Source organism: Thermobia domestica, chromosome 2, assembly GCF_964235325.1.
Source record: "Thermobia domestica chromosome 2, izTheDome1.hap1.1, whole genome shotgun sequence".
Classification (NCBI taxonomy): domain Eukaryota; kingdom Metazoa; phylum Arthropoda; class Insecta; order Zygentoma; family Lepismatidae; genus Thermobia; species Thermobia domestica.
In genome coordinates this window covers 82,562,707-82,587,075 of record NC_137455.1, presented here as the reverse complement: position 1 = coordinate 82,587,075, position 24,369 = coordinate 82,562,707, and the positions used below count along the sequence as shown (strand labels likewise).

At 35.1% G+C, this 24,369-nt stretch overlaps 1 protein-coding gene across 9 annotated transcripts in view; it reads right to left on the bottom strand.

Moving 5' to 3' along the window:
• Positions 1-24,369, bottom strand: part of LOC145673411 (protein phosphatase 1 regulatory subunit 42-like) — a 58,005-nt gene that overhangs the window by 27,466 nt on the left and 6,170 nt on the right. For 6 of the 9 annotated variants that reach the window (XM_081743153.1, XM_081743112.1, XM_081743105.1 and 3 more), the window contains exons 2-4: positions 19,409-19,559; positions 13,064-13,230; positions 9,165-9,303 (exon numbers count right to left, since the gene is read on the bottom strand). In XM_081743153.1, coding sequence (XP_081599279.1) covers positions 9,165-9,303; positions 13,064-13,230; positions 19,409-19,537 — 435 coding nt within the window. In that variant the 5' untranslated portion in view covers positions 19,538-19,559. Of the gene's footprint in view, positions 1-9,164; positions 9,304-13,063; positions 13,231-19,408; positions 19,560-22,992; positions 23,198-23,222; positions 23,245-23,382; positions 23,405-24,369 lie in introns of those variants that run through there. The other 3 variants (XM_081743137.1, XM_081743144.1, XM_081743128.1) reach the window with 3 other exon arrangements.

Genomic DNA, 24,369 nt, shown 5'->3' with positions numbered 1-24,369 from the left:
TGTAAGTAAAAGGCGTAGTCACTGCAAGAAACAAACTTTATCTCTATCGAAGAACATCGTCTTCATCGTCAGCCTAGGCACACTTCAAAAAGGATTTAAACCATAAAAATAATTTTAAAAATGTACGAAGTAAAAATCTTCTTGTCACTATAATTAGACATATGTTAACTGTCATATTCACTTGTCACTGTTCACTGTTTACTGTTTTTTTTCTTTTTTCATTATCTTCCAGACGGCGAAAATGAGTAGCAAAAACATTGCTCCAAATGGCATTTAGGTCACCTTTATCTGAATTGAGTGCCGGTTTCTCCTTATGAATGTAATAAGCTTCTTTAATTTTTCGTTCAGTTGCTGTTTTTGCTTTTTCGATCAAACATGAATTAACAATGTTGTGGTTATTTTCTTTGAGATGTGATGCCAATCCAGATAACTGTTGTAAGCTACGAGATTTGGACGTGCGAATGTGCTAAGCGATTCTGGTATAAATATTCCTTTTTGTTTGACTTATATATATTTGGTCACATTGACATTTGACCCTATAGACGCTACTACTTTGTTGGGGATCAGTAAAAAATGATTAAACATTTGTAATATATTTTTCTATAGGTTTAGAAGGAACTTCGGAGACCTTGATGTTATATTTATGCAACGCCTTCTTAATTTTTGCCGAAATATGTGGAACCAGAGGGACACCAATACATTTGTCTTCTTTTGCATTTGTTGTTGGCCGATGGTGCGTGGCGTCGATCTCCCGCTGTACCTGTTTGTACCACTTCAGTAATAAAGACTTTTGATAGCCATTTTGTTGTCCAATTTTAATTAAATATTGAATTCCTTGGTTGAGATCACCAGGAAGATCAGAAAGTAGAAGAGCTCTCTTGAAGAAGTTTTTCCAAATATTCAGTTTCTGAAGCCATGAATGAGATGACTTAAAATGAACATACTTGGTACCAGCAGAAGGTTTACGATATACTGAAGTAACAAATTTATTGGCTTGTCTTTTGATGGTAATATCAAGGAAGTTAAGAGCTCCATTTTCTTCAAGTTCCATCGTGAATTTGATTCTAGGAGTGCATCAAGTTTTGCAGTGTGCATAGGCTGACAATGAAGACGATGTTCTTCGAAAGTACTTCCTAGAGATAAAGTTTGTTTCTTGCGGTGACTACTGGCCTTTACTTACATTATTTATGATCATTATCACCGCTCCCAATATAATGATAATACAATGCTGAATATTAACCATGGAATACTAAGGAGACGAGACAGCAGTCCTAAATGTGTCAGACAATTAGGTTAAGAAGCAAGTGTAAAATGATTAGTTACAGCTGCAAATGCCTAGATGTTTAGAGGACAGTAACGCATGGATCCATCATGACCGATCAGTAGGGGCACAAGTTTTTCGCATTAAGAATTTGAAATTTTCGAGTTTCGTTTTTCTTATTTCTCGTTTTGTCGCATTTTCCAAATAAAGTTTCGCATTTTGTAGCTCTTGTGGAAAAGAATTCCCTGATATTTTTACAATTGTTCCTTTTATTCATAGGTCAGTATAAAAATAAACTATTAATTACCTAAAAAACAAAATACACTGAATATTTCACTTGACAATGTCAATTTCATTATAGAAAATTATATTTTTTTTTCAAATCAAACTGAACAAAATCAGTAACTAAACTTACTATGAGTAGGAAAGTTTTGCTGTCTTCTGAAAACACATAGGCACAAGTTACATTTAAACATTAAACATAAGCATGTTATATGTTTCCACGTTTTCCTCCTTCATTGTTGTACATTTGTCACTTATCAGTTCATATTTGGGAAAAAAATCTCTTTCAATTGGCATTGCTTATTGGAAGCCACACATATGTAAGTTCATTTACAACAAACTTCAATCAATCATCACTTTGGAACTCCCCATCCAACTGCGATGGTGATAGCTAACGGGCAACATGTTCCCTATAGTCGTGTCCTAATCACCCAAAATTCACAGTTCATGCCACGTTCTACCATTCCGTCAGCGGAAAACTAGCGCTTTTAACGTAATGAAAACGTATTTTTAAAATTTCGCGTTATATCGCGTATTGCTAGAAGTTTCGCGCAAAACTGTCAATTTCGCGTTTTATCGCGCAATGGAAATCAATGAAAATACACATAGAATATCATAAAACGTCAAAAAAACTTAAAATTACTTAATTCTGACGAATTTCGTTTTATCGCGCATTGCGAAAAACTCGCGCCTCTACTGATCAGGCATACACAGGATGAGATAGTGGATGCTCTCCTATAGCAACTATAGCAAGTCATGCATCTCTGACATCTTGACAAAGCTCACCATTAGCGGGGGAAGGTATGGTGTGCAAGGCGTTCTGCAATCAAGGACCAGACGAGCTCAATCGGCGAGAGATCGAGAGAACGTGTCCGCTAAGGATGCAGTGGAATATCGTGTCCATCTATCAAGTGTAGGATTTTGCGCCCTATCGGAAAGTGGCTCCATGCAAGATCTGGAGTAAAGACATCATAACCGGTCCAAAACTCAGTGGTATACCGTTGACTGCTCAGACCCGTTACTGTGTATTAGACGCAAAAGGAAACGGATTATTAAACCATACCATAACTATAACGTCCGGTGCTAGTCATTGTACTGATGCAGAATAAAGGCGTCATCTAGCTTGTTGCTACGGTACTACCACAGACGCATGTCGAATGGCACGCCATTATGATACTGTAGACAGAAGAAATAATTTGTTTGAAAAGAGAATAAACTGCCATTCGGCTTTCCATGCCATGTTCGCAGAACCACTGCAGTCACTACTTTTTTTTCTTTTCTTTTTTCTTTTTTTTTTTTTCAGTCAAAAGGTTTCTAATTCGTCGTACACTTGTGATCGGGAAGTGGCTGTCGAATCTGCCTTAGCTATACGGACAAGAAGTCTGTCGTCTCAGCTAGCATGATGCAGTAGTTGAGATTCTGCATGTCAGTCTTGGAGTAATCGATTTGACTGCTGAGATCTTGCACGTCGATTCTATATTCGCATCATTGTGGTTACACTCCGTTTAACATGGTTACCAATATCTCATCCAGATAATCTGAAGTTACCATATGCCACAAGTCTTTAGCGATCAAAGAAAGAGACCTGATGAAATTGCTACCACATTCGATTTCCAGGCGCACTCATGTCAAATCAGCCACTACTGAACTGTGGGTTCTCTGACCTTCCTGCAGTTGCTGCATCAAGGGAACGTAGATGGCGCACATGAGTGTCGCAGAGTAGCACTGCTACCCATTTTACTATTCTTTCATCCTCTACACAAATTCCAAATGTAAGGTCAATTCAATATTTCCTTCTCGGTGTTTAATATTTAGCAGTGTATATATTCTTATGTGATAAATTCTCATTAATATTTTGTATTTTCTACATTTCTCGACACCAGCTTTCGACTAAAGTTATTAACGTAAGTAAAGAGTGCCACTTGAAGAAAGAGCACATAACAAGAAAATAAATAAGAAAGAAGGAAGATAAGTTATACATAAAATAAATATCAGTATCTTAGAGCGTTCATGCAAAAAAAAAAAAAAAAAAAAAAAAAATCTACACATGAATTTAAAGACATGTTTACAATCGAAGAAATAAATAACATTCCAACAAGGCATGTTCATCTTTTTTTTTGTTTGTTTAACGTTTCATGATTATGCACCGAGGCTAAAGAAAACAATGATGAGATGGATGATAATCATGGATTGACGAAAGTGGGAAGAAATAGAAGAATCCCGAGAAAACCAACGCACACGGTGAACAGGTCTTCTCGGGCTACCAGCCAGGTGAATACTGTTATATCTTGCGACGTTTCGAGGGCTGACATCGTCCTCATCTTCAGGCGAATATGATGGTGCAATGGAGTGTATGGAATATATATACTCATGTATGTATGATTGGACTCTTCTGATTGGTAGTTGAAATGGCGGCTTCTGATTGGTGTTTGAAATGGCGGGATATGATTGGTGTCCAAGTTTTACTCAGTTGGAATCCTGTGTCTCTGTTAAGGTTCGTTTTTTCTTGTATGATTGCAACGGCTTCTTTTATCCTCCTGTCCCAAACTCTTGAGCATTTTGCTATTATTTCGGCATCTGTGAACAAAATCTTATGTTTCTGTTTGATGCTATGTTCAGCCCAAGGTTACTAGAAGGAAAGGTTGAGCTATACGCAAAGACGCTTCGCTCCTCGTTTTGCGTGACGTCACCAGCGAGGAGCAGCAAGTAGGTATAGAGGTGTACGAAGCAGCCAGAATGTCTTTTTTCTTTCTTTATGCATAACATTTTCGCTGTCACAACATTCTCCTACACACAAACTACAAATAAATAAATAATAAATAAGCCAGCAATAAATAGAACATCTTAACGCAATTTATATTATGGAAAATTAACGATGTACCTGTGTTGCATGATCATTTATTTATTTATTTATTTATTGATGAGATAGATAATTGTTGAATTATAATTACATTTTAAATGTATTTATATCTGAAATGTTGCTGTGAATGTATTTAAGCAAAGTTGCAGATAAATATGTGTTTTACCAGGGCAATCTCTGAAATTTCCGGTGCCTGGAGTTAAAGTAATTGCGGAACCAATGATGCCTAGCAATTTATTTCGTTCAATATACAGCACTCAGGCTTAAAGTTTAAAATTGTCCATTCATATCTTCTTCACATGATTATTAAAACGGAACCCATCCATGTTAAACGTCATGTCGACTATCCATTACAGATTATATTCAATGTAACCATTGTTGACGCTATGATTGCACTTCGTGACATTAATAGTACAGTCCGGAAAAATGTATTTGGTTTATATCTAAATATTTGTATGCTAACTAGCGTTACGAATCGAGACGAAACGAGAAATTAGGTTTTCTCGTCTTGTAGAATCGATTTTCGAAAAAAGCTCTTTTCGTCTCGCCTCGAAGTTTCTCTAGCCTCTTGTATAAATTTGTGTACAAAATTTGTCCTGGCTTCCTAAAGTCACGAGAGATCCACGAAGGATGAGATATAACAACAGTTAAACCATATTTATTATTGGAGTATATTGTGTAATGACTTGTGTATCTTTGAATGCTCTTCATTGTGTTGTTACAATGACTTTATGAATTTATAGTTTTTTTTTTTTTTTTTTTTTTTATTATTATTTATTTATTTTCACGATGAACCATGCAACACTAAACCAGTGTTTAAGGTTTAATACTTGGGTGAACTTTTGTTGCCAATGAGACTCATGAAGTTTCTCATCTTGCCTCGAAAACGAGACGAGAACTCCCATATTTTTAAATTTAAACTAATTTAAAAGATGCTTTTCGTCTCGAATTGCAGACGAGATTAGACATTTCTCGCCTCGATCTCCTCTCGTGGACAACACTAATCTCAACAATGAATTAGAGATAGTTAACCTGCTAGTTTTCCTCAACGGTCAAACTCTTCCATTCTGTGGTGCAAGGTGTGGGGCAATTGCTCCACCTGTTCTACCCGCACGACGTCCCGGAGTTTTACTCTGGTTTCTAACTCAAATAAACATCTAGAGGATCAATAAGCAGAAAAAATATCGAAAAATAATTTTAAATTATGAACTTCATGCATACATAGAAATTTATGAAAATGAATAAGGAAAATAAACTTACTTTATTTTACTTTGAAATCGGGAAATCGGCTCCCCCTAGAAAATAGTCTTCGGGTGCCTATGATCCTGACTGAGGACTTTTGTCTTTTCTTCACTATCTTGGCATGGAGGGACTAAAACTATCAGTGAATATGAATAGTGCAAATCAAAGGTGTATACATGCATAAAGAAATCGATTGATTGTACAATTGATAATAATTTAGAACAACTTTTAACTCTAAAAGAAACCGATGAAATATAAGTGTCACTGTTAATATTAAACAAACTGAAAATAGTTTGAAAAATGTATTGGTAAATATCGGTGTTTATTTGCCAATGCCGATACTCCCAAAAGTGGCTGATATTACCGATATATCGGTACATCCCTAATACTATAATGTGAAACACTTGGAGATGAAAGACAAATACACGTAAAAATACATATGTACACACGTACTCAAGTTCACACTATCTTGCAATATTGCATGTCTGTACAGCAAAGCTCACGTAAAGAAATCTTCCGAGATATAGACCTTTTCTCTATTAAATAATATTCGTCCACGTACACCACTAGAAAAGAAAGCAACATAATTCAACATAGCAAAATCCCAAAATAAATAAAGAATTGTTTGTGGTCTTACTAGCAAATCTTCGCGCGCCAAGCAGACGACAAGCTCTAAGTTCCTCGCTGGTGACGTCACTGTGAAGAGAGCGTGAAAGTAGAGGTTCGGGACATAGGTTAAGAGCACCCCCTGGTTCAGCCAGTCCAGATTTTTCTGGTTGGTTTAGTCTGATGTAACTGTTTTGTTCTTTTCATCTGGCTTCAATGGTTCGTCCTGTCTGTCCAATATATGACTTACCACATTCACATGGAATGCGATAAACTCCAGGAGTTCGGAAGCCCAGGTCGTCTTTGGTTGATCGTATTAAGTTTTTTATTTTTGCTGGAGGCTTGTGTATTGTCCTGATGTTGTACCTGGCAAATTGTCTGCTGAGCTTTCCAGAAGTGTTCCCGGTGTATGGGAGGCAGATTGTTGAATATGATCGCCTGAAGATGAGGACGATGTCAGCCCTCGAAACGTCGCAAGATATAACAGTATTCACCTGGCTGCTAGCCCGAGAAGACCTGTTCACAATACATCGCCAGGAAAGCTTCAATAGATACAACGCACACGGTGTTTATCCACTACAAAGCCCACTTGGCGGGAGCCGGGATAGAACGAAGGATCCTGTGCGCCAAAAAGAGAGGTTTGGTTATTAAATTCCTACATTAGCATAGACACTTAGGTAACTGAAGCCTATAAATACTTCACAATTTTTCTTTATTTACGATTTAATTTTCTGTATATTTAACTGAAGAGACAAAAAGAAAGAAGTAGAATCAAATAATTTAAGTTTAAGATATTTACATTAGTAGCATACGGCGCATCTTTAGTTACTAACCCAACGTACACATCAACCGGAATCCTTTCCTAACAATAATTTTGTAGGAAGGTATCAGAGGCTTTAAACAAAAGAAATAAAGGGTACTGAAGAGATATAAGGTAAATATTAGTCAAAATATGTACTTTTTTCAATATTACAAAGCTTATATATTTCTTAAATTACACTCACACGCTAGTGGAACAGTATCTTAAGCATAAGGCTTAACTACAAAGTCTGGAGGAGATGCATTACAAGGGCTCTCAAAGAGACACTTTGAGGAACTTACTCTTAACTACACAATAATATTTTGACTATTTTCTAATATTACAAATTGAAACTGTAATATCAGATTGTCTAAAAATACTGAGCTTTTGGAGGTCAAAATTGAGAACACGTTTATTGATTTGAAAAAAAAAAAAAAAAAAAAAAAAAATCATTTTGTTCGATGACCTGACGTCTTTCTGGCAACATCATAATCCCGTCCGTATAGAATTTCTCGTTTCTTTTTTTTAAACTAACTCAGCATCATCCAGGGAGTTCTACAGAGACCGAAGCGAATGATAATCAGATCTATACCAGGTCCGATCTATACGTTGCATGAATTAAAATCTCCTAGTCATGTTCTCTCAATTTCTGATTGATCGTTAAGGATGAATGCGGTCTGGCGCTGTAAGTGTGATATACAACACTCTTTCCGCTGCCCAGTTCCAGCCGTTTCTTTTGACTTGTTACATGTACTCATGCTAATTTTCGACAAGTCCGCGCCTGTCATTCTAACAGACGGCAGCAACTCGTGACGCACGATGTCCTTGCAATCCCACCAAACGCACAGCAAAACCTTCCTGAGGATCACTGTGGGCTTTGCTACACACTGTGGAGATTCTCCTCGATTCGATAACGATCTTTTTGTACATTATTGTCGTAAGTTATCCAAGTTCATCACTTGTGATCAACCGCTTCACAAATGGCTGGAGTTCGTTACGTTTCAGCAGAGATTTGCAGACAGAATTTAGAACGAATAAATGTTTCTGAGTCAGATCATGAGTTACTCAAACGTCCAGCTTTTTTTTTTTTTTTTTTTTTTTCAGCTTTCTCCAAATGATTTAACATTTTTAATGATAGATGTTCATAGTATTGCGGATGTCCTGATTGCTTGCATGTCGGTCTTGTTCTACTTTGCCAAAAATATAATCTATTTTTACTGTGATTGGTCACCTACTGCGAGGAGCATTTTGACATCGAAATTTCCAGAATGAAAGTGTCTGAACCAATTTTTGGCTGTTGCTTTTGATAATATATATTGCCCATACAGCACAAATTTCTTCACGAGCCTGCGCAGCATTTGCACCTTTATCAGAATAAAATTTTACAATGTAATACAGTTTTGCGGAAAGTTCACACATCTTCGCGACGTAATATCAGCTCTCATTAAAAATACTCTAACACTTTTTGCACATCTACTAGCTTCAACTGTCAGGTGTTAACTTTAGCAAGTAAATTTCCACGAAATTTTTTTACAAAAGTATGTGTATAAACACATTTGAAATTATGGTGCTAAAAGATGATTCTACTTCTTTTGAAATTGATAAGTCTCAGACATTCTGGTAACTTTATTTGTATTAAATAGAATTAATGTATGAGGTTTTCACACAGCTCTCATTCGGAAAGTTTTTCAAAATTTTGTAAAAGTAAAAAGTAAACGTGTTTTCTCTAAAATATGCGCATCATACGAAAGCTCGCCGTTTCCTTTTAACTCAAAAATATATGATTGTTCCAAAATGTGTAAATATTCTCAGAGTTTTGCGACTGAAGAATGGTATCGCGGGCTTCATGGCCTGTGTGAGTCACATCCGGAACATAGATTTTCCTTGAAATTAACTGTGAATTGAAACACAAGATTTTGAAGACAGTAAAATACATTTAATATGATACCGTAGTAACAACAGAAAAGAGCTGACAGTGTTTGATTTTACAATATTTAATTTTCAAACGTAAGAATGTCATACTAAAAACTCCTTGAATGACTAAAATAGAACTTAGAAAAACAAACAAACAAAAGTACATAATAAGTAGGATTACTTATCAAAACTATACTTACCGAAAGACTTTTAACAGTGCGAGGATCAAAATACAGGCACTCTCCAAGAGGAATTTTTTGTTTCTCTAAATGCAATTCTTCCAAGTTAGTGAGTTGTTCTAGATTTTCTATTACAGATATGCTATTCTGGCCGAGATACCTAAAATGTGAAAAATATTAATTTGAGATGGACAAGCTAAAATGAAATGAAATGAAATCTTTAAGTTTTACGTCCCACGGTTATGCCGGTTAGGCTAAAGAAGACGGTGATGATGAGAGATGAGTGAAATGATAGAATGAAGAAAGTGGGAGGAAACGGAAGAACCCCGAGAAAACCCACGAGCACAGTGTTTGTCCACCACAAAGTCCACACGGAGCGAGCAAACTAAAATTAAAAACATACAAACTACATACCATTATACTGTAAGCTCCTAAGCGCAGTATATGACAGTTCAAAATTTTCATTCAAATTGTTATTTATACAAAGGAATGGAGATGACCGGCAATCAATAATCAATAACCGCTTGTATTATAATTGTCGTTTTATTTATCTGCCTTTACTTCTCACAGACTAATGAAAAATAATTCTATAAACTAATAAACTTCTATAAACTAATAAACTTCTATAAACTAATGAAAAATGGAGATTAACCCTGCTATAATAAAATCTAGAACTGAGTGTATACAAGATATGTGTTTCAACAACTTGAGTTTCTTGAAGTTCATAGAATAATCTTAAACATAACCCATTGGCTACCACTTTAATTTCAGTATACAAGATTGCACTACGGCTGGAAAAACAAATGGAATATGAATGCGCAGAAATATGTGGCGCTACTTCGCATCTCAGTGAAATCTATTAGTCAAATCCTATTTCGTATTCACTCACGATTAGGGCTCCCAGATTTTCAGATTAATCTATGAAGTTATAGTTGTGCACTTTTTTCCCCTGAAATATCAAAATTAAATAAATAATAGGTAAACATTCACCAAAAGTGAGTAACAGAGAGTAGATTATTCCTATGAGTCAAGTATCGATAACTAACAAAAGTGGTATTTTTAAATATTGCACGAATGATATCAACTTAAGTTTCAGAGAGAGAGAGAGGAACCGAAATATTCGGAGAATTTTGAACAACTTTTGGGGGACAGATAGTGTAAATTCGAGATGTCTGGCAGGCCTACTTATGTAACATTGTTGGATAAGGTCTCTGTCTCTGGACTATGCTCGATGCTAGCAAATAAACTGACATCAGAGCTGCAGCCAATGTCATTTATCGAGTTGAGATAAATTGAACTGATACTCTTTCCAAAGTCCCTCTAAGTTTTCACTGATAGCGGTCCAATAGCTTTTCAGTTAAACAGAGCCAAACATACATTTAAATAAACATCATCACACATTCATTTTACTATATTTATTTATTTAGTATAGACAGAGAATCCGTCGTTTTTTACTTGAGGTCTAAAAATAAAAGACTAAATGCAAAATAGGAATTACAACATCGAGAAAAAAGATCAGGAATTCGGAAGATGTTCTAATCGTGATATAAACATTTAACATCCTTTCCGTCTTAAATGAGTCTAACTCTGAGGAAGTCTGAAACGATAGCTTAAAACGGCCCTCACAGATAACTTGAAGAAAACGTTCCTAACTTCTTCGTTACTTTGTTAAGGCTCTTCCTACACTTCCATAACATTATAAACTACGAATCCATTTCCTGGTTATTAGAAAAGATCTGAACACAGTTATTTAAATCACTTAATAACATTTTGCAGATATTATTTGACTCTCTATTGTCTTTAGTGTTTCACTAAAATTCAAAAAAGTGGTGGGGAATGTAGTGAAGAGCTTTAACGATATATGTCTTTTGCGTTATACACGAATATAAACCTTAAGTATGTACGTGCCTGGAATGGAGTATACTGCTTTACAATAATTACATAACTGATCTTTCACTGTTCACTTGTATTTCTAGGTTCCAATAAATATTTACGTACTAACTAAATAAGAAAAGAAAAAAAAGCACTGAACTCCCAACTCTTCTACAAATGAAAAAATATTACCTCTGATCCAATGAAAAAAAAAAAAAAAAAACTTAAATCCTGAATCTTACAAATGCGGTTCACCAACACTAGTTCAACAAACAGAATTTCCAAATAAGCATAGCAGTATAGATGCTAGCAAAGTATAACTACGCCATATATGTTCTATTACCAGTAACTTCGGAACGAAATTACCAAACTTTCGGTGCTTATGTACTTTTTTACATAAAGCAAATAATTCGTGAGTTTCATTATCAATTTCGCTTCCGAAATTTTAATTTGTTTTAAAAATTGAATAACAAAATGATGATGATGATGATTGATATATCCTAAGCATACAACTATAGAATAGCTTAAATATTTTCCCTATACAACCCAAGACGACATCGCTATACGCTGCTGTTTCACAGATTAAAATTTTGGTTGCAGATTTACCAGATCATAAAGCTTAAAATATAATGCTCTTATATGTTCTCTTTGGGTTTTATTTACTGCTTACATATTTAAGTATCGAAAACCTAACAATCTTTGTATTTACTCACAGTGGAAGAGACATAGACGATAGCATTTACGAATGAATATAATTACTGGCGTCTTTGAGGAATTATACCCCATAAATCTTCTCCATTTCATTGAATTTTGCCACTGGAATTGATAATAACCTTTTGTATATGTTCATTTTGCAAGTAAATTTAGACATTACTCGCAAAGTACTCTTGCTGCTTAGCTTCATAAAGCATATACAGATTTAATAGCTATGTTATCATAAAGCTGACTTTGCGCTTAGCTCAATTTTGGGCCTGAAAAAGCTGCTAGTTAGTCCACTTTATTGCTTGGCTGGGAATGACTAGAAGAGAACTGCTCTCATTTGTTTCGCTGGATGGATAGACGACAAGGAACGGAAACTTACGATGATTGCAGCCGTATGAGTTTTGATTGGTTGGTTAGATTGGATTTTAGTATTCATTTTAAGTCTATATGAGACGTGTGCTTACAACTTAATGTGAAATCCAAACCATATGAGCTTCCACCATGAATCTAATCTAGGTATCAGGTGCCAAAGGCGGATAAACTAACCATATAAAAGATATTAAAAAAAAAAAAAAATAAAAGTTTCAATGTAAGCTTTACTCTGTTAAAATGTCTTTCCTTAAATAAGATGATGACTTTGTTAAAAAAAAATAAGATTATTTGAAATTTTTTACCAACATTCAGATATCGTAAGCTAAAAACTTTATTGATGGACACAAATCATGAGTATGTGTTATCTGGTCCGTATTAGCTTTACTTTAGTAATTCAAAACAGAAATAACATTTGCAATTTTAAATAGAAACAACACACAGTTCTAAGCAAAGCATAATTCTTTAATTAAAATAACACTGTGAACAGTCTCACCAACAAAATAAACCTTTCGCTACATCGAACACATTATAATTAGATATGCTTCATTAAGATATAATATGTCTGATGAAGCCAAAGGTTTAGCTGGCGAAACTGTCACACATCTAATATTTTAATTAAAACATTCCTTTGCTCGAAGACTGTGTTGTTGTTTTTATTTTGAGTTCTTAAATTATTTAATTACATATATTAGTTGTTAACAGCTTTATTAAATTTTATTGGCACGCAGATTGCTTATCTTTAGGCAAATGATAATGATTTAATTGTTGGTCATTTACTTAACATATACAACAAATAAACTGATCATATTTTTTCTTTTTTGTTTGACAATATTAATAACTAAAACAGAATAGACATAGAAATGAAATTATTGGTTAAAGAACACATCAACTACAGGTGTAAAGTTCATAACAAATGAACTTTCCTACATTTTCCTCATGAAATAGTAAACAAATATGTTAATCAGATTACTTACAATTTTGTCAGTTTCTTCAATTTACTAAGATTCTCGATCTTGCTAATAAGGTTCTTTTGTAGATACAGATGTGTTAGATTCACCAAAGAATCAAGGTTCTCTATTTTCGAAATGCAGTTGTTATGTAAATACAAGACGCTCACGTTTTGACAAAATGAAATATCATCCTGCAATAACAAAATTGAGAAATATCTTAAATCAACATGGCTAATCTTTTTCATTATATTTATTTTTAAACTTTAATTTAATTCAACTTATTGCATTCTTTCACCACATACAGATACTTGTAAATTTAATAGAAACACCTGGAGCTGGAAACATGTCAGTTCTTTGGGTTGGGAACGGTCAGCCGCGATCACAGCGCCGGGCTGTTGGCGGTAGTGTGTTAAGGTAAATTCCATACTATGTGAGAAACAACAGAACGCAGTGCACAATGTACTAAGCAGACGGTGATAGTGTAAAATGGGTGAACCCTCTGATTTTCCACGAGGGCAAATTGTTGGAGCTCGGTTATGTGTGTGGGCGTGACGAAAGTGGAATGACAGTTTACAAAATTCAAATCACATCTGTGAAGAGGAACAGTGGTTGAAAGAAAACACAAGTAACAGGTCCCGCCGAGCGTTAAAACGGATTGTTACTCACATCCCGGATTGTGTCCTGCTTGCGTTGCAAATGATGGAGGATCTCAAAAAGAGTTTTCAAAGTCTGTGTCCACAATTAAGCACCCGCTGCAGGTTACACGAGATGGACATACGGGTCGGGCGGGTTGCACGGGCGAAACCGTTGATAAGGGATCGTAATGCTTTTAGCTGGACAACAATGGAGCCGCGAACGTGCAACATGGACCACTGATGAGTGGAAACGAGTTACATTCTGATCCTCCGAGTTGCATGAATTCCTAATCTTTTTTTTTTTTAAATCTCCAGTCTTTGTTGCTTTACGCAAAATGGCAAATCAGTATTTGTGTTCCGCAGCGAATTAGTGCTGCAAACACTGGCGTCTCTGGCATGTAAAATTTGAGAGGGGGCATCAAAGAAAGTGATTTAAATGGTACTACCTAGCCCAACCTGTTTATTAACTTCGGGGTCAGTCCATGTCAATTCATCCAGGTTATGAAACCCATAGTCTCAGAATGGCATGAGGATTTTTCTGTTTACTCTACTTGCCATCCTTATTGATCACACCAAATTTTAATTTGATATCTTATATACTTTTTTAGTTAAAATTTGTTTTAGTTTGGTAAAATATACGATTTTGTTGTTGCCCAGGGTTAAAGAGATTACGACATTGATATACTAAAAAGATCATAACTTTGTTAATTCTCATCATATCACAATGATTTTTTCACTAAAATGATCACAATAAGATACAGAATAAGGTAAAAATACATTCAGTTACTTGTACTTGAATTGTTGTAGTAAATATTAGCTCAAACCTGGATATTACGATTTTTTTAAAGAAAAAACATAAAATTTTAAAATACAGTAAAAACTTAAAGGCACTACATAAACCAAAGTATTTTATATGTATTTGTAAGCCTAAAGGCATGAGCTAATGTGTTCTGAAAGAAAAACTGTGGGTTTTTAACTGCAAATATTTTTAAACCATTTATCTTTAGAGTACGGCCAGGTATTTCAAGAAAATCGTAACCTTCACGTTGGCAGCCCTGGCGTTGTCCCTAATTGTCACAGGGACATGAACCATATCTCGTTACAAAGCTTATGGAACACAGATTCCAACAAGGTAACTTCTGTGCGCCCTTGTTTCCAACCCATAGAAGAAGAAGAAGAAAAATTGCTTTTTTCAAAAAAAAATATTTTGTCGGACTCTGGCAACACTGTTCATTGTCATACGCAGGAAAAAAAAATTATCGCGTACACACCAGACATTGGGTGGAATCATATAAAAAAATAAAGGGCCTAAGTGCAATAGCTTGCGAGATAAAAATTCGAAATCTCGTATACCCTATGGTCAACCTGTATATATTTTACGAAGGAACTGTGATCTACCCTCAGGTTGGCAACCCTGGCGACTTCCCTAATTGTCACAGAGACGCAAACGATACCTCGTTGCAAAGCTTACGGAACACTGGTTCCAATGAGGTAACTTTTTTTGCCCCCCTCCCCCCTGGTTCCCAACCCACAAAAGAAGAAGAAAATAGCTATTCACTATGAGTTTAATGAATTATACATATTCATCACATACAACAGATTGAATATAATCAGTGAACGAAAAAAGAATTTACCAAATCATCTTAAAGTCCTGAAGTAGTTCATTTACTATTTACACCATAGAAGTCCTGAAGTGGAATTACAGAAAATGTTTAAATAAAACACTAGCAACATTTTATTTCTGGGCTTGCATTTGTTTCAACATCTTGTTGCACTGAAGATTGATTGAACCTATTTCCTTTTCGAAAAAAAAAAAAAAAAAAAAACTTCCGGATGCTTTTGTGACTGGGGGGGGGGGATTACACATGAAATTATGTTACTCATAGGAATCCAGCAAACATCTTCGTTTGGGGGCCAGTGAAAAGATGGAGCAGGCCCATGGGTATGCATAAATTTAATTTTAACGTCTCCTTCATCATCATGTTTTGACAAAACTAATCCAAAATACCACCGGTCATCATAAAGGCATGCAATGTAATTGTGCACACCCACAACAGGCATTTTTACCGAATAATTTTCTCCAGAAAAGTTGAATATTGTGCAAAAGTTGCTCGTTTTGTTCCAGTGGAGTCTTCAGATTTGGGCTCAAAGTGATGAAGACTACGTGTTCCAGGTACTGTCCTGGCTTGAGTGAAACACCCTTCTAAGTTTTTTCGTGCCTCTATCAAGATTTCTTTTCTAATCAATGTGAACTTTATATTTTCTATATTTTCCTTGCAAAAATAAAAAAAAAATCGGAATTATCAATAGCATTACCAGGACTGCGTTGGAGACTTGCTTTTGTCACAATGCGCTTGACAGTGCCACCTATACCGTCACAAGGAGACTTCCCATGGCTGGTAGCAAAAAAAAACACCATGTAGCTTTTAATCCAAGGTCTTTTTCATGAACTCATGTGGTTCGGATTCCACGTTAATCAGTAGGTCCACGTCTCAAATAGCCTCGCTGTTGAAAGGGACGCTAAACTGAAATCAACTCAACTCAACTCTTTTTCATGAACCTGAGGACTGTAAGATTCGCACTCCTCAAGATACCGAACGAAATTGCTACCTAAACTGATATAAGATTCCAACGAACTGATTTGATTTGTGAAATACTTTGTGAAACAATTTTACTTTCTAAATACATTAAATATATTTTTAATTTATTAAAAACTAAGACTGTTATCGAAAGCGCTTATGAGTAAAAAAAAAAAAAAAATAAATAAATAAAAAAAAAACATTATGGTTATTTGATTTTAAAGTTTACTCTAAAAGCTTATGCGCAGTTGTATTAGTTCTAGAACATTGATAAATTTACTGCAGCTTAAATAATTTAACATCTTCAGCTTGATTAAAATGTCATAATTTCATTACGCCTTACATGTAAATCATTCAATGAGTTTTTCAGAAAGTAAAATGTGCACTAGTTTAACCCTTAGAAGATGCCTGGTTCATCCCTTTCTCTTAGCGCCAGTACTTCAAACCTCTGTTGCTCGGCTCCTAATGAACCTAGACTGTGCCTCCTCATGCCGAATTCGTAGGAGAAAGTGATTTTTCTTTTATGATAAAGAACAGTGTTGCCAAAGTCTCACAAACGTCAAAGATGATTTTCATCTTTTGTGGGTTGGGAATCGAGGGGGCACAAAAGGTACCTCATTGGAACCAGTGTTCCGTAAGCTTTGCAACGAGGTATCATTCGCGACTCTGTGACAATTAGGGAAGTCGCCAGAGTTGCCAACCTGAGGGTAGACCACAGTTCCTTCGTAAAAATATATACAGGTTGACCATAGGATATACGAGATTTCGAATTTTTATCTCGCAAGCTATTGCACCTAGGTCCTTTATTTTTTTATATGATTCCACCCAATGTCTGGTGTGTATGCGATATTTTTTTTCCTGCGTATGACAATGAACAGTGTTGCCAGAGTCCGACAAAATATTTTTTTGAAAAAAGCAATTTTTCTTCTTCTTCTTCTATGGGTCGGAAACAAGGGCGCACAGAAGTTACCTTGTTGGAATCTGTGTTCCATAAGCTTTGTAACGAGATATGGTTCATGTCCCTGTGACAATTAGGGACAACGCCAGGGCTGCCAACGTGAAGGTTACGATTTTCTTGAAATACCTGGCCGTACTCTAAAGATAAATGGTTTAAAAATATTTGCAGTTAAAAACCCACAGTTTTTCTTTCAGAACACATTAGCTCATGCCTTTAGGCTTACAAATACATATAAAATACTTTGGTTTATGTAGTGCCTTTAAGTTTTTACTGTATTTTAAAATTTTATGTTTTTTCTTTAAAAAAATCGTAATATCCAGGTTTGAGCTAATATTTACTACAACAATTCAAGTACAAGTAACTGAATGTATTTTTACCTTATTCTGTATCTTATTGTGATCATTTTAGTGAAAAAATCATTGTGATATGATGAGAATTAACAAAGTTATGATCTTTTTAGTATATCAATGTCGTAATCTCTTTAACCCTGGGCAACAACAAAATCGTATATTTTACCAAACTAAAACAAATTTTAACTAAAAAAGTATATAAGATATCAAATTAAAATTTGGTGTGATCAATAAGGATGGCAAGTAGAGTAAACAGAAAAATCTTCATGCCATTCTGAGACTATGGGTTTCATTTGATATTTTAGCTGGATGATTTGAAATGGACTGACCCTTCGATTCTATTGGTTACCTTTCTGTTTACCTTCACGGACCCCTTAAGGTTGTCAAGTACTCGATTACAATCGTAGGGGCCGCGGTGGCTCAGTGGTAGAGCATTCACCTCTGGTGCTTGCGGTCCCGTGTTCGATCCCAGCCCCCGCCAAGTGAACTTTGTGGTGGACAAACACCATGTGCGTGGGTTTCCTCAGGGTATTCCCGTTTCCTCCCATCTTCTTCATTCCATTCATTACTCATCATCACCGTCTCCTTTAGCCTCAACGGCGTAATCGTGGGACGTAAAACTCAAAGATTTCAGATTACAATCGTTTCACAGCCTGAATATTATATTCCAAATAAATATAATTATTATTATTTATATGATATTCTGTCGTTAGTAAATAAATTAAATTAGAATAAAATATTGAATATTTTGTGCTTCAAAATATTGGGGGGACGCGTCCCCCTCGACCCCCCGCCCGAGACACCCGTGGCTGCAAATATCTATCTATATCTATATATAAACTTTAAAAGGAGGGCAGTGTCACTTCAATGGATCTGCTGATGCATGTAGGCAAAAGAAAGCATACTTCTTGCGCCTGAGTATTGCGTAATATTAACCGTAATAAATCTATTTCTTGAACAAATATTATGAACCTGTGGGAGAGCATAATTCTACAATCACAATTGCATACACTGTTTATATTTGACGTTTACAGGGCAATACAATAAACTGACTTCTAAGTTTTACATAAAACCAGCTATATGTAATTGCTATATACTCACTCCTGATCTGATCACTCATACAAAATTAAGATATCGTGAAATGTGTTCTTCGTGTGTAGATTGATTTTGTTGACACGACACTGACAGTCAACTGAAGTTAATTTTTGAATTGGAGAAAGGAAATGACTACGACATCAATATTCTAGAGAAGTGGAGGAAAGAAGCTTTGATTATTTCGAACTAAAGTCAGAATAACAGTTCAAAAAGGAAGTTTGGACAGGAAGTTTGCTGATTAGTAATTCTTACATAGGAAGATGCCATCAAGCTGTGCAAGACTTCTATTAATTCTCTAATGTGGTCTTATGATAGCAATAGGTTATTGCTGACATAATATTTCCAAAATTAAAATGCACAACGAATAATATTCCTTTATTTATTTACTATCACAAGATTATCTTAATATTTTATCAATTATGGATTGTAAAATGTACGCTGTCACGTCTATTATTTCTAATATTATTTTCAGAAGTTCCAACTAAACTATACAATTTTTATTGGGATTATGTTTATCCGTGCTCAATTTCGGATTGGATATTTTAATAACACTGTAAGTTTCGTGATTTATTTCTAATTTAATCTATATAATCATCTTTATTCAATAACATCTGATGATGACAGCCGCTGCTAGTCGAAGATAAAGCCGATATGTACTTTCTTCACCATTTCGAAATTATAAATAAATGTATTTCTTTAAGTATAGAGGGACTATAAGTTTACAAATCTTTCCGAAAGTCAATTATACTTACTATACTGTCAATAAGTTTATCTTGAAGATAAAGATGTGTTGTTTTCCTCAGTACCTCTTCACATGGTTTGTCAGGGCGGTGTTGTTTCCCAGCACCACGAATAGCAACGCTTAGAGTCAGCTTTACCATTATCAACCGCAAACTAATGGATCTGAAAAAACGTTTATTGAGAAATTATACATTAGGAAAGCACAAAGTTTTTTGCAAGGTGTTTCTCACAAGTACATTATTGTTCTTCCAACATATAAAAGTGGGCGGTCACAGCGATCCTCAGAATTAACTTTAAAATAGTTGAACGAAAAAAAGATAATTATGATAATCTTAGCAAGTATTTCTTTTTAAGCATCTTAATCAGTAAAGAACCAAATTAAAATATGCACGTGAAGAATATATTTTGTTAACTGTAAAAAGTTTGAATTGCATTGCACAGCGAGTATCCGTATATTCCCTTTTTCTAAATATATAAATTATATACAATCTTTTATACTTCTTTCATCATAACTTTCTCATAATGAAATCAGTATCATGTAAAGTTATTGCAGGTAAACTTGCATACCAGCACGAATTGTGTATAAATATAAGTATCTGATTTCAAGTTATGTGTGCTCACTATGACAAAAATCACGTCATAATATGTAAGATCTTTCAATACTACGGTGTTTCTAATTAAGAATGACTATTTTCATATCAAATATATATTTCATTTTTCTTCCCACTTACAATATTAACAACTAGCTGAAATACTAGTTTTTAGCACGGGAAGAACAGGTTTATGGCAAATACATAAAAGGAGTATTTCAACTCTCTTTTCTACCCCCTTAGAATGTGTATTTGAATCGAAATGAAAAATGAGAAACCCAACTCGATCTAAGTGCTATCTTAAAAAAAAAAAAAAAAAAAAATCCTTTCAGACGGTGCGGCCGTTATTGTTCGCGAAAAATCTACTACTATCCCTTCCCCTTCCTTAGAATACGCATTTCAATCCAAGTGTAGAGCTAATAATATATACCCAAGTCAACCCCAGTTATGTTTAAAAATTCATTTTAAACGGTTTAATCGTGTCCTCACATTCGCCATCTTAAGAATACAAAATACGATGTTAAAATACTATAGAAATGATCCTCCTTTAAGATCAGAATTTTCGACATCCTCGGAAACATTTCAACTTATTTTCAATAAGGATTTTATATACAGAGTTCCATCTGCCTAACTTGAATGGCTCGTGAGAACATAGTTTTGTCGTACATTTTGAGCTCCCCCCCCCCCCTTTAGGATACGCATTTTTGATGGAAGTTACAAAATAAAAACTAAACTCGAATCAAGTGCAAACTATGCTCGAAAATTAATTCTAAATGATTCAACCGTCTTCCCGTGGCGATAAAACAGACAACATCGAAGTTACTTTCATATCTTGAGAATAACATAGAAATTTCCTCCCCCATGAGAAGTGTGATTTTCTAAAACGTTAGAGCACGTGGTCACTTATTTATAACTAGCTGAAATACCCTTTCTTTGCACGGTGAGGATACGGTTTATGTAATGTATAATATTTGAAGGTAAATAAATGAATGAAATAAGTAAATAAGGAAGAGCAATAGTGTTGTCTCTATCAATATGAGAGTAATAAATAAATAAATAAATAACGACCAGCAACGCAGGAAAATATCAGTTAAATAAATACATACTGAAGAAAGAATAAATACTACAGCTCTTTCGCCGTTGCCTCTGTCAGTTTCAGTACCAACTGCCGTGCTCTTCTTGCCAAAACTTTGCCTAAAATGTCATTGGGGCTGTAACCAGAGTCAGTGATCACAAAACCTGTGGATTCGATACTAATACCAGCCATTTTGAACAATATTTTTCAGGTACCCCCTGAACCTTCCATGACGATGGGGGCTGAAGTTGACTTGAACAGCATCTGGAGTGTTACTATTCATCTTAGCAACACCAAAAACTATAAATTTGATCATTTTGGACACATTTTTCACGCTCTCCCTCTCTCTCCCCAACAACAGGAGCTGAAGTTGGACTTAAACGGCGTAGAGAGTGTTATTATTTATCTCAGCAACCCTGAAAACTGAATTTGACACTAATATGAACATTTTGAACTACAGTAAAACTTGTCAACTTGCTCACGTGCTCATCTTGGCCTGGTTTGTCTTGAACCTGCATTTTTCCATAAGACATTCGTCACTTATTACTCTGTAAGTTGGCCACTTGTCTATCTTGGAAGTTAGACGCATGTTTACCCCATGATGATAATGATAAATTTACCCCGATGGCAAAATTTTCTTTGTCTTTCTGCGATGAGCTTTCCTAAGTCAAAAATTTTCTGCATGAATTCTGCAAAAATTTTCTGCAGAAGAAACATTTGTGATTGTTAATAATACGCAACGTAAGAAACAGTTCAAACTACATTTATGCGAGTCGTCAGTGCATTGAAGACATCTAAACATAGCAGGCATGTTTTTACACTTTTGTGTTGGCTATAATTTTTTTTCCGCTGAATTTTTCTGCACAAGCGCGGCAAATTTTCTGCGATCACATCGCAGATCGCGGCATCTTCTGCTATGGGGAAATTTACTAGCGTATATTAGCCACGCAAAATACCATTTTGTTATTTTTCTTAATTCTTTCGTAATCCCATATGAGAGGAAGATGGGCATTACTCAAGCAGACGGCTCTACCAAATTTTGATACATTTGTTACACTTTGAGGTTAGGTTGGAGCTTTGCATTTCTTTTAGCAGAGCATACACTAAATGAGAAGCTACACTACCACTTGCAGATTGACTTCAGGATAGCTCAGTATAAATACAGTGGGGACGTATGGTATAAAAACTACAGTGTATAAAACACGAAACAATTTTTGCTAGGTGGCCACTAAAAAGCACGAAACATATCTAACCGACTCAGGGCAGGACCGCAGCAGAGGAGCCCGAGCGTTAGCAGGCGCGTCAGCGACGGGGGTATACGCATAAACGTGAATAGTGGAAGACCACACACATACAATACTTTCACTATCACTCAAAATTCATTTCAAGATTCAGTGCATTAACAGTAATTACCATATTCACACTCTCGTTCCTCCCACGGTTAAAAGTGAGGGGGAAGGCGGGGGACGCCGTTACCCCACTTCCAAAAGATATTTATTTATTTGCCTGTTTTGCATACAAATGAGAATATTCTCGAGTACGCATACAGTTGTCAAAATTACAAAATAATTATATATATGCTATAAAAAAAAACTTACAAATAGAGTAATACATACATAACTATGACTTTTATAAGCTTACACATTCATAACATAATTAACAAAAGACTTTTATACAATGTCTTCAAAAAACTCATTTACCGAGTAGTAACACTTATCTACTAAGGACTTGTGAAGAACAGTTTAAATAGAGAATATGATTTGTTTTGCTTCAGAAAGTCAAGTAACTTATTGAAAATTTTTGTACAGTTAATATATATACTGTTTTGAAAAAATGAGAAATTTTAGGGGATAACATACAAATTATTAACGAATCGAATATTGTATTTATGGACGTTACTGTTTTCAATAAATAAATGTTTGTTACTTACGGTAAACAAGATAAGTTTATATAGATACACACACATTAATGGTAATATTTTTTGTCCTCGAAAGATGGGCTTGCAAGAAGACTGGTGACAATCCAAACACAACACTTAGTGCTTTCTTTTATAAGCAAAACGTACTAATCCATTCAGTAGAATAACGCCAAAAAATAATACCATAACTTATTAAAGAATGGAATTGTACACTGAAACTCAAGCTTGTGTTGTTACATTACCTCTTAGTCTGTCTATGGTGTCCCCCCCCCCCCCAAAAAAAAAAATACAATGGGCAAAGATAGGCACTGGGGACGGCGTGACGTCATGCGTCCCCCTACCTTTCCAAATCCACTTTTACCCCTGATTCCTTCACAAAAAATGTTTCACATCCTGTTTTACCTATAAATTTTCTATTTGGTAGAACCGTCTTCTCGAGTGTACCCGGCAGATGTTCTGTATTGCTGACTGCAGACAAAGAAACATGAATTCCCAATTTGTTCTTGGAGGTCAATGGCCAGAACACTACTCTGCTAAAGAGCTGGTGAAGGAAGATGTGAATAAAAAAAGCACGTACAGGAATTCAGGAAATGGTAGTACGTATTTGTTTATCCTATCTGTTTTGGTAAAACCTTTAGCTACATCGACTTCTTTCATCAGTGGGAGCTTTAGTAATTCGAAAAGTTCTCAAGGTTAAAGCTAACTATATCAATTGTCAACTATTGGCATCTGGCGATTTGTCGAACGGTAGCGGAGATCTTGATATACGAATTCCCTTAAGATTTTCTCAGAACATTTTTTGCTCCGAGGGAAACACTTGAAGCTCATTAACAAGAGCTAGTTAACTACAAAATTAGAATGTGCATATGTGCCAAAAAGAATGAGAGAATTGTCTAGAATGAACCACCATGAGTAAATTTGTTAATAACCAATTCGCTATTTTTCGAAAGGTATTTTTAGAAAATATTTGTCACTGATTAATCAGTTCAGATTAAAGTTACTTACTCTACAGACAGCAAAAGAGCAATTTCCGATTTCGGTGTATGTTTCAGGGTTGTTGGAATTTTCCCCAGCCCACAATTCCCCACTGTGTCTTTTTGAGTAAAACCCACAATAAAACCCAAAAGCGCCTACCTCAAAAAATGCTTCAACACTTGGATTGAAATAATAATCTTAATGTGATTATAATTACTTTCTTTAATCGTACTTTTTAGTGTATGCCTAGTTTCAAAATTGGCTAAAAATATGTTTACCACCAGAATAGAATACCATAGAAAACAAAAAAGATTTAAGATTCATTCATGATGAATTTTGTTTGAGCTCGATTAAGTTCGCTGTAACATAGTTCAACTATAATCTATTATATAAAAATGAAAAGAATCTTGTTCA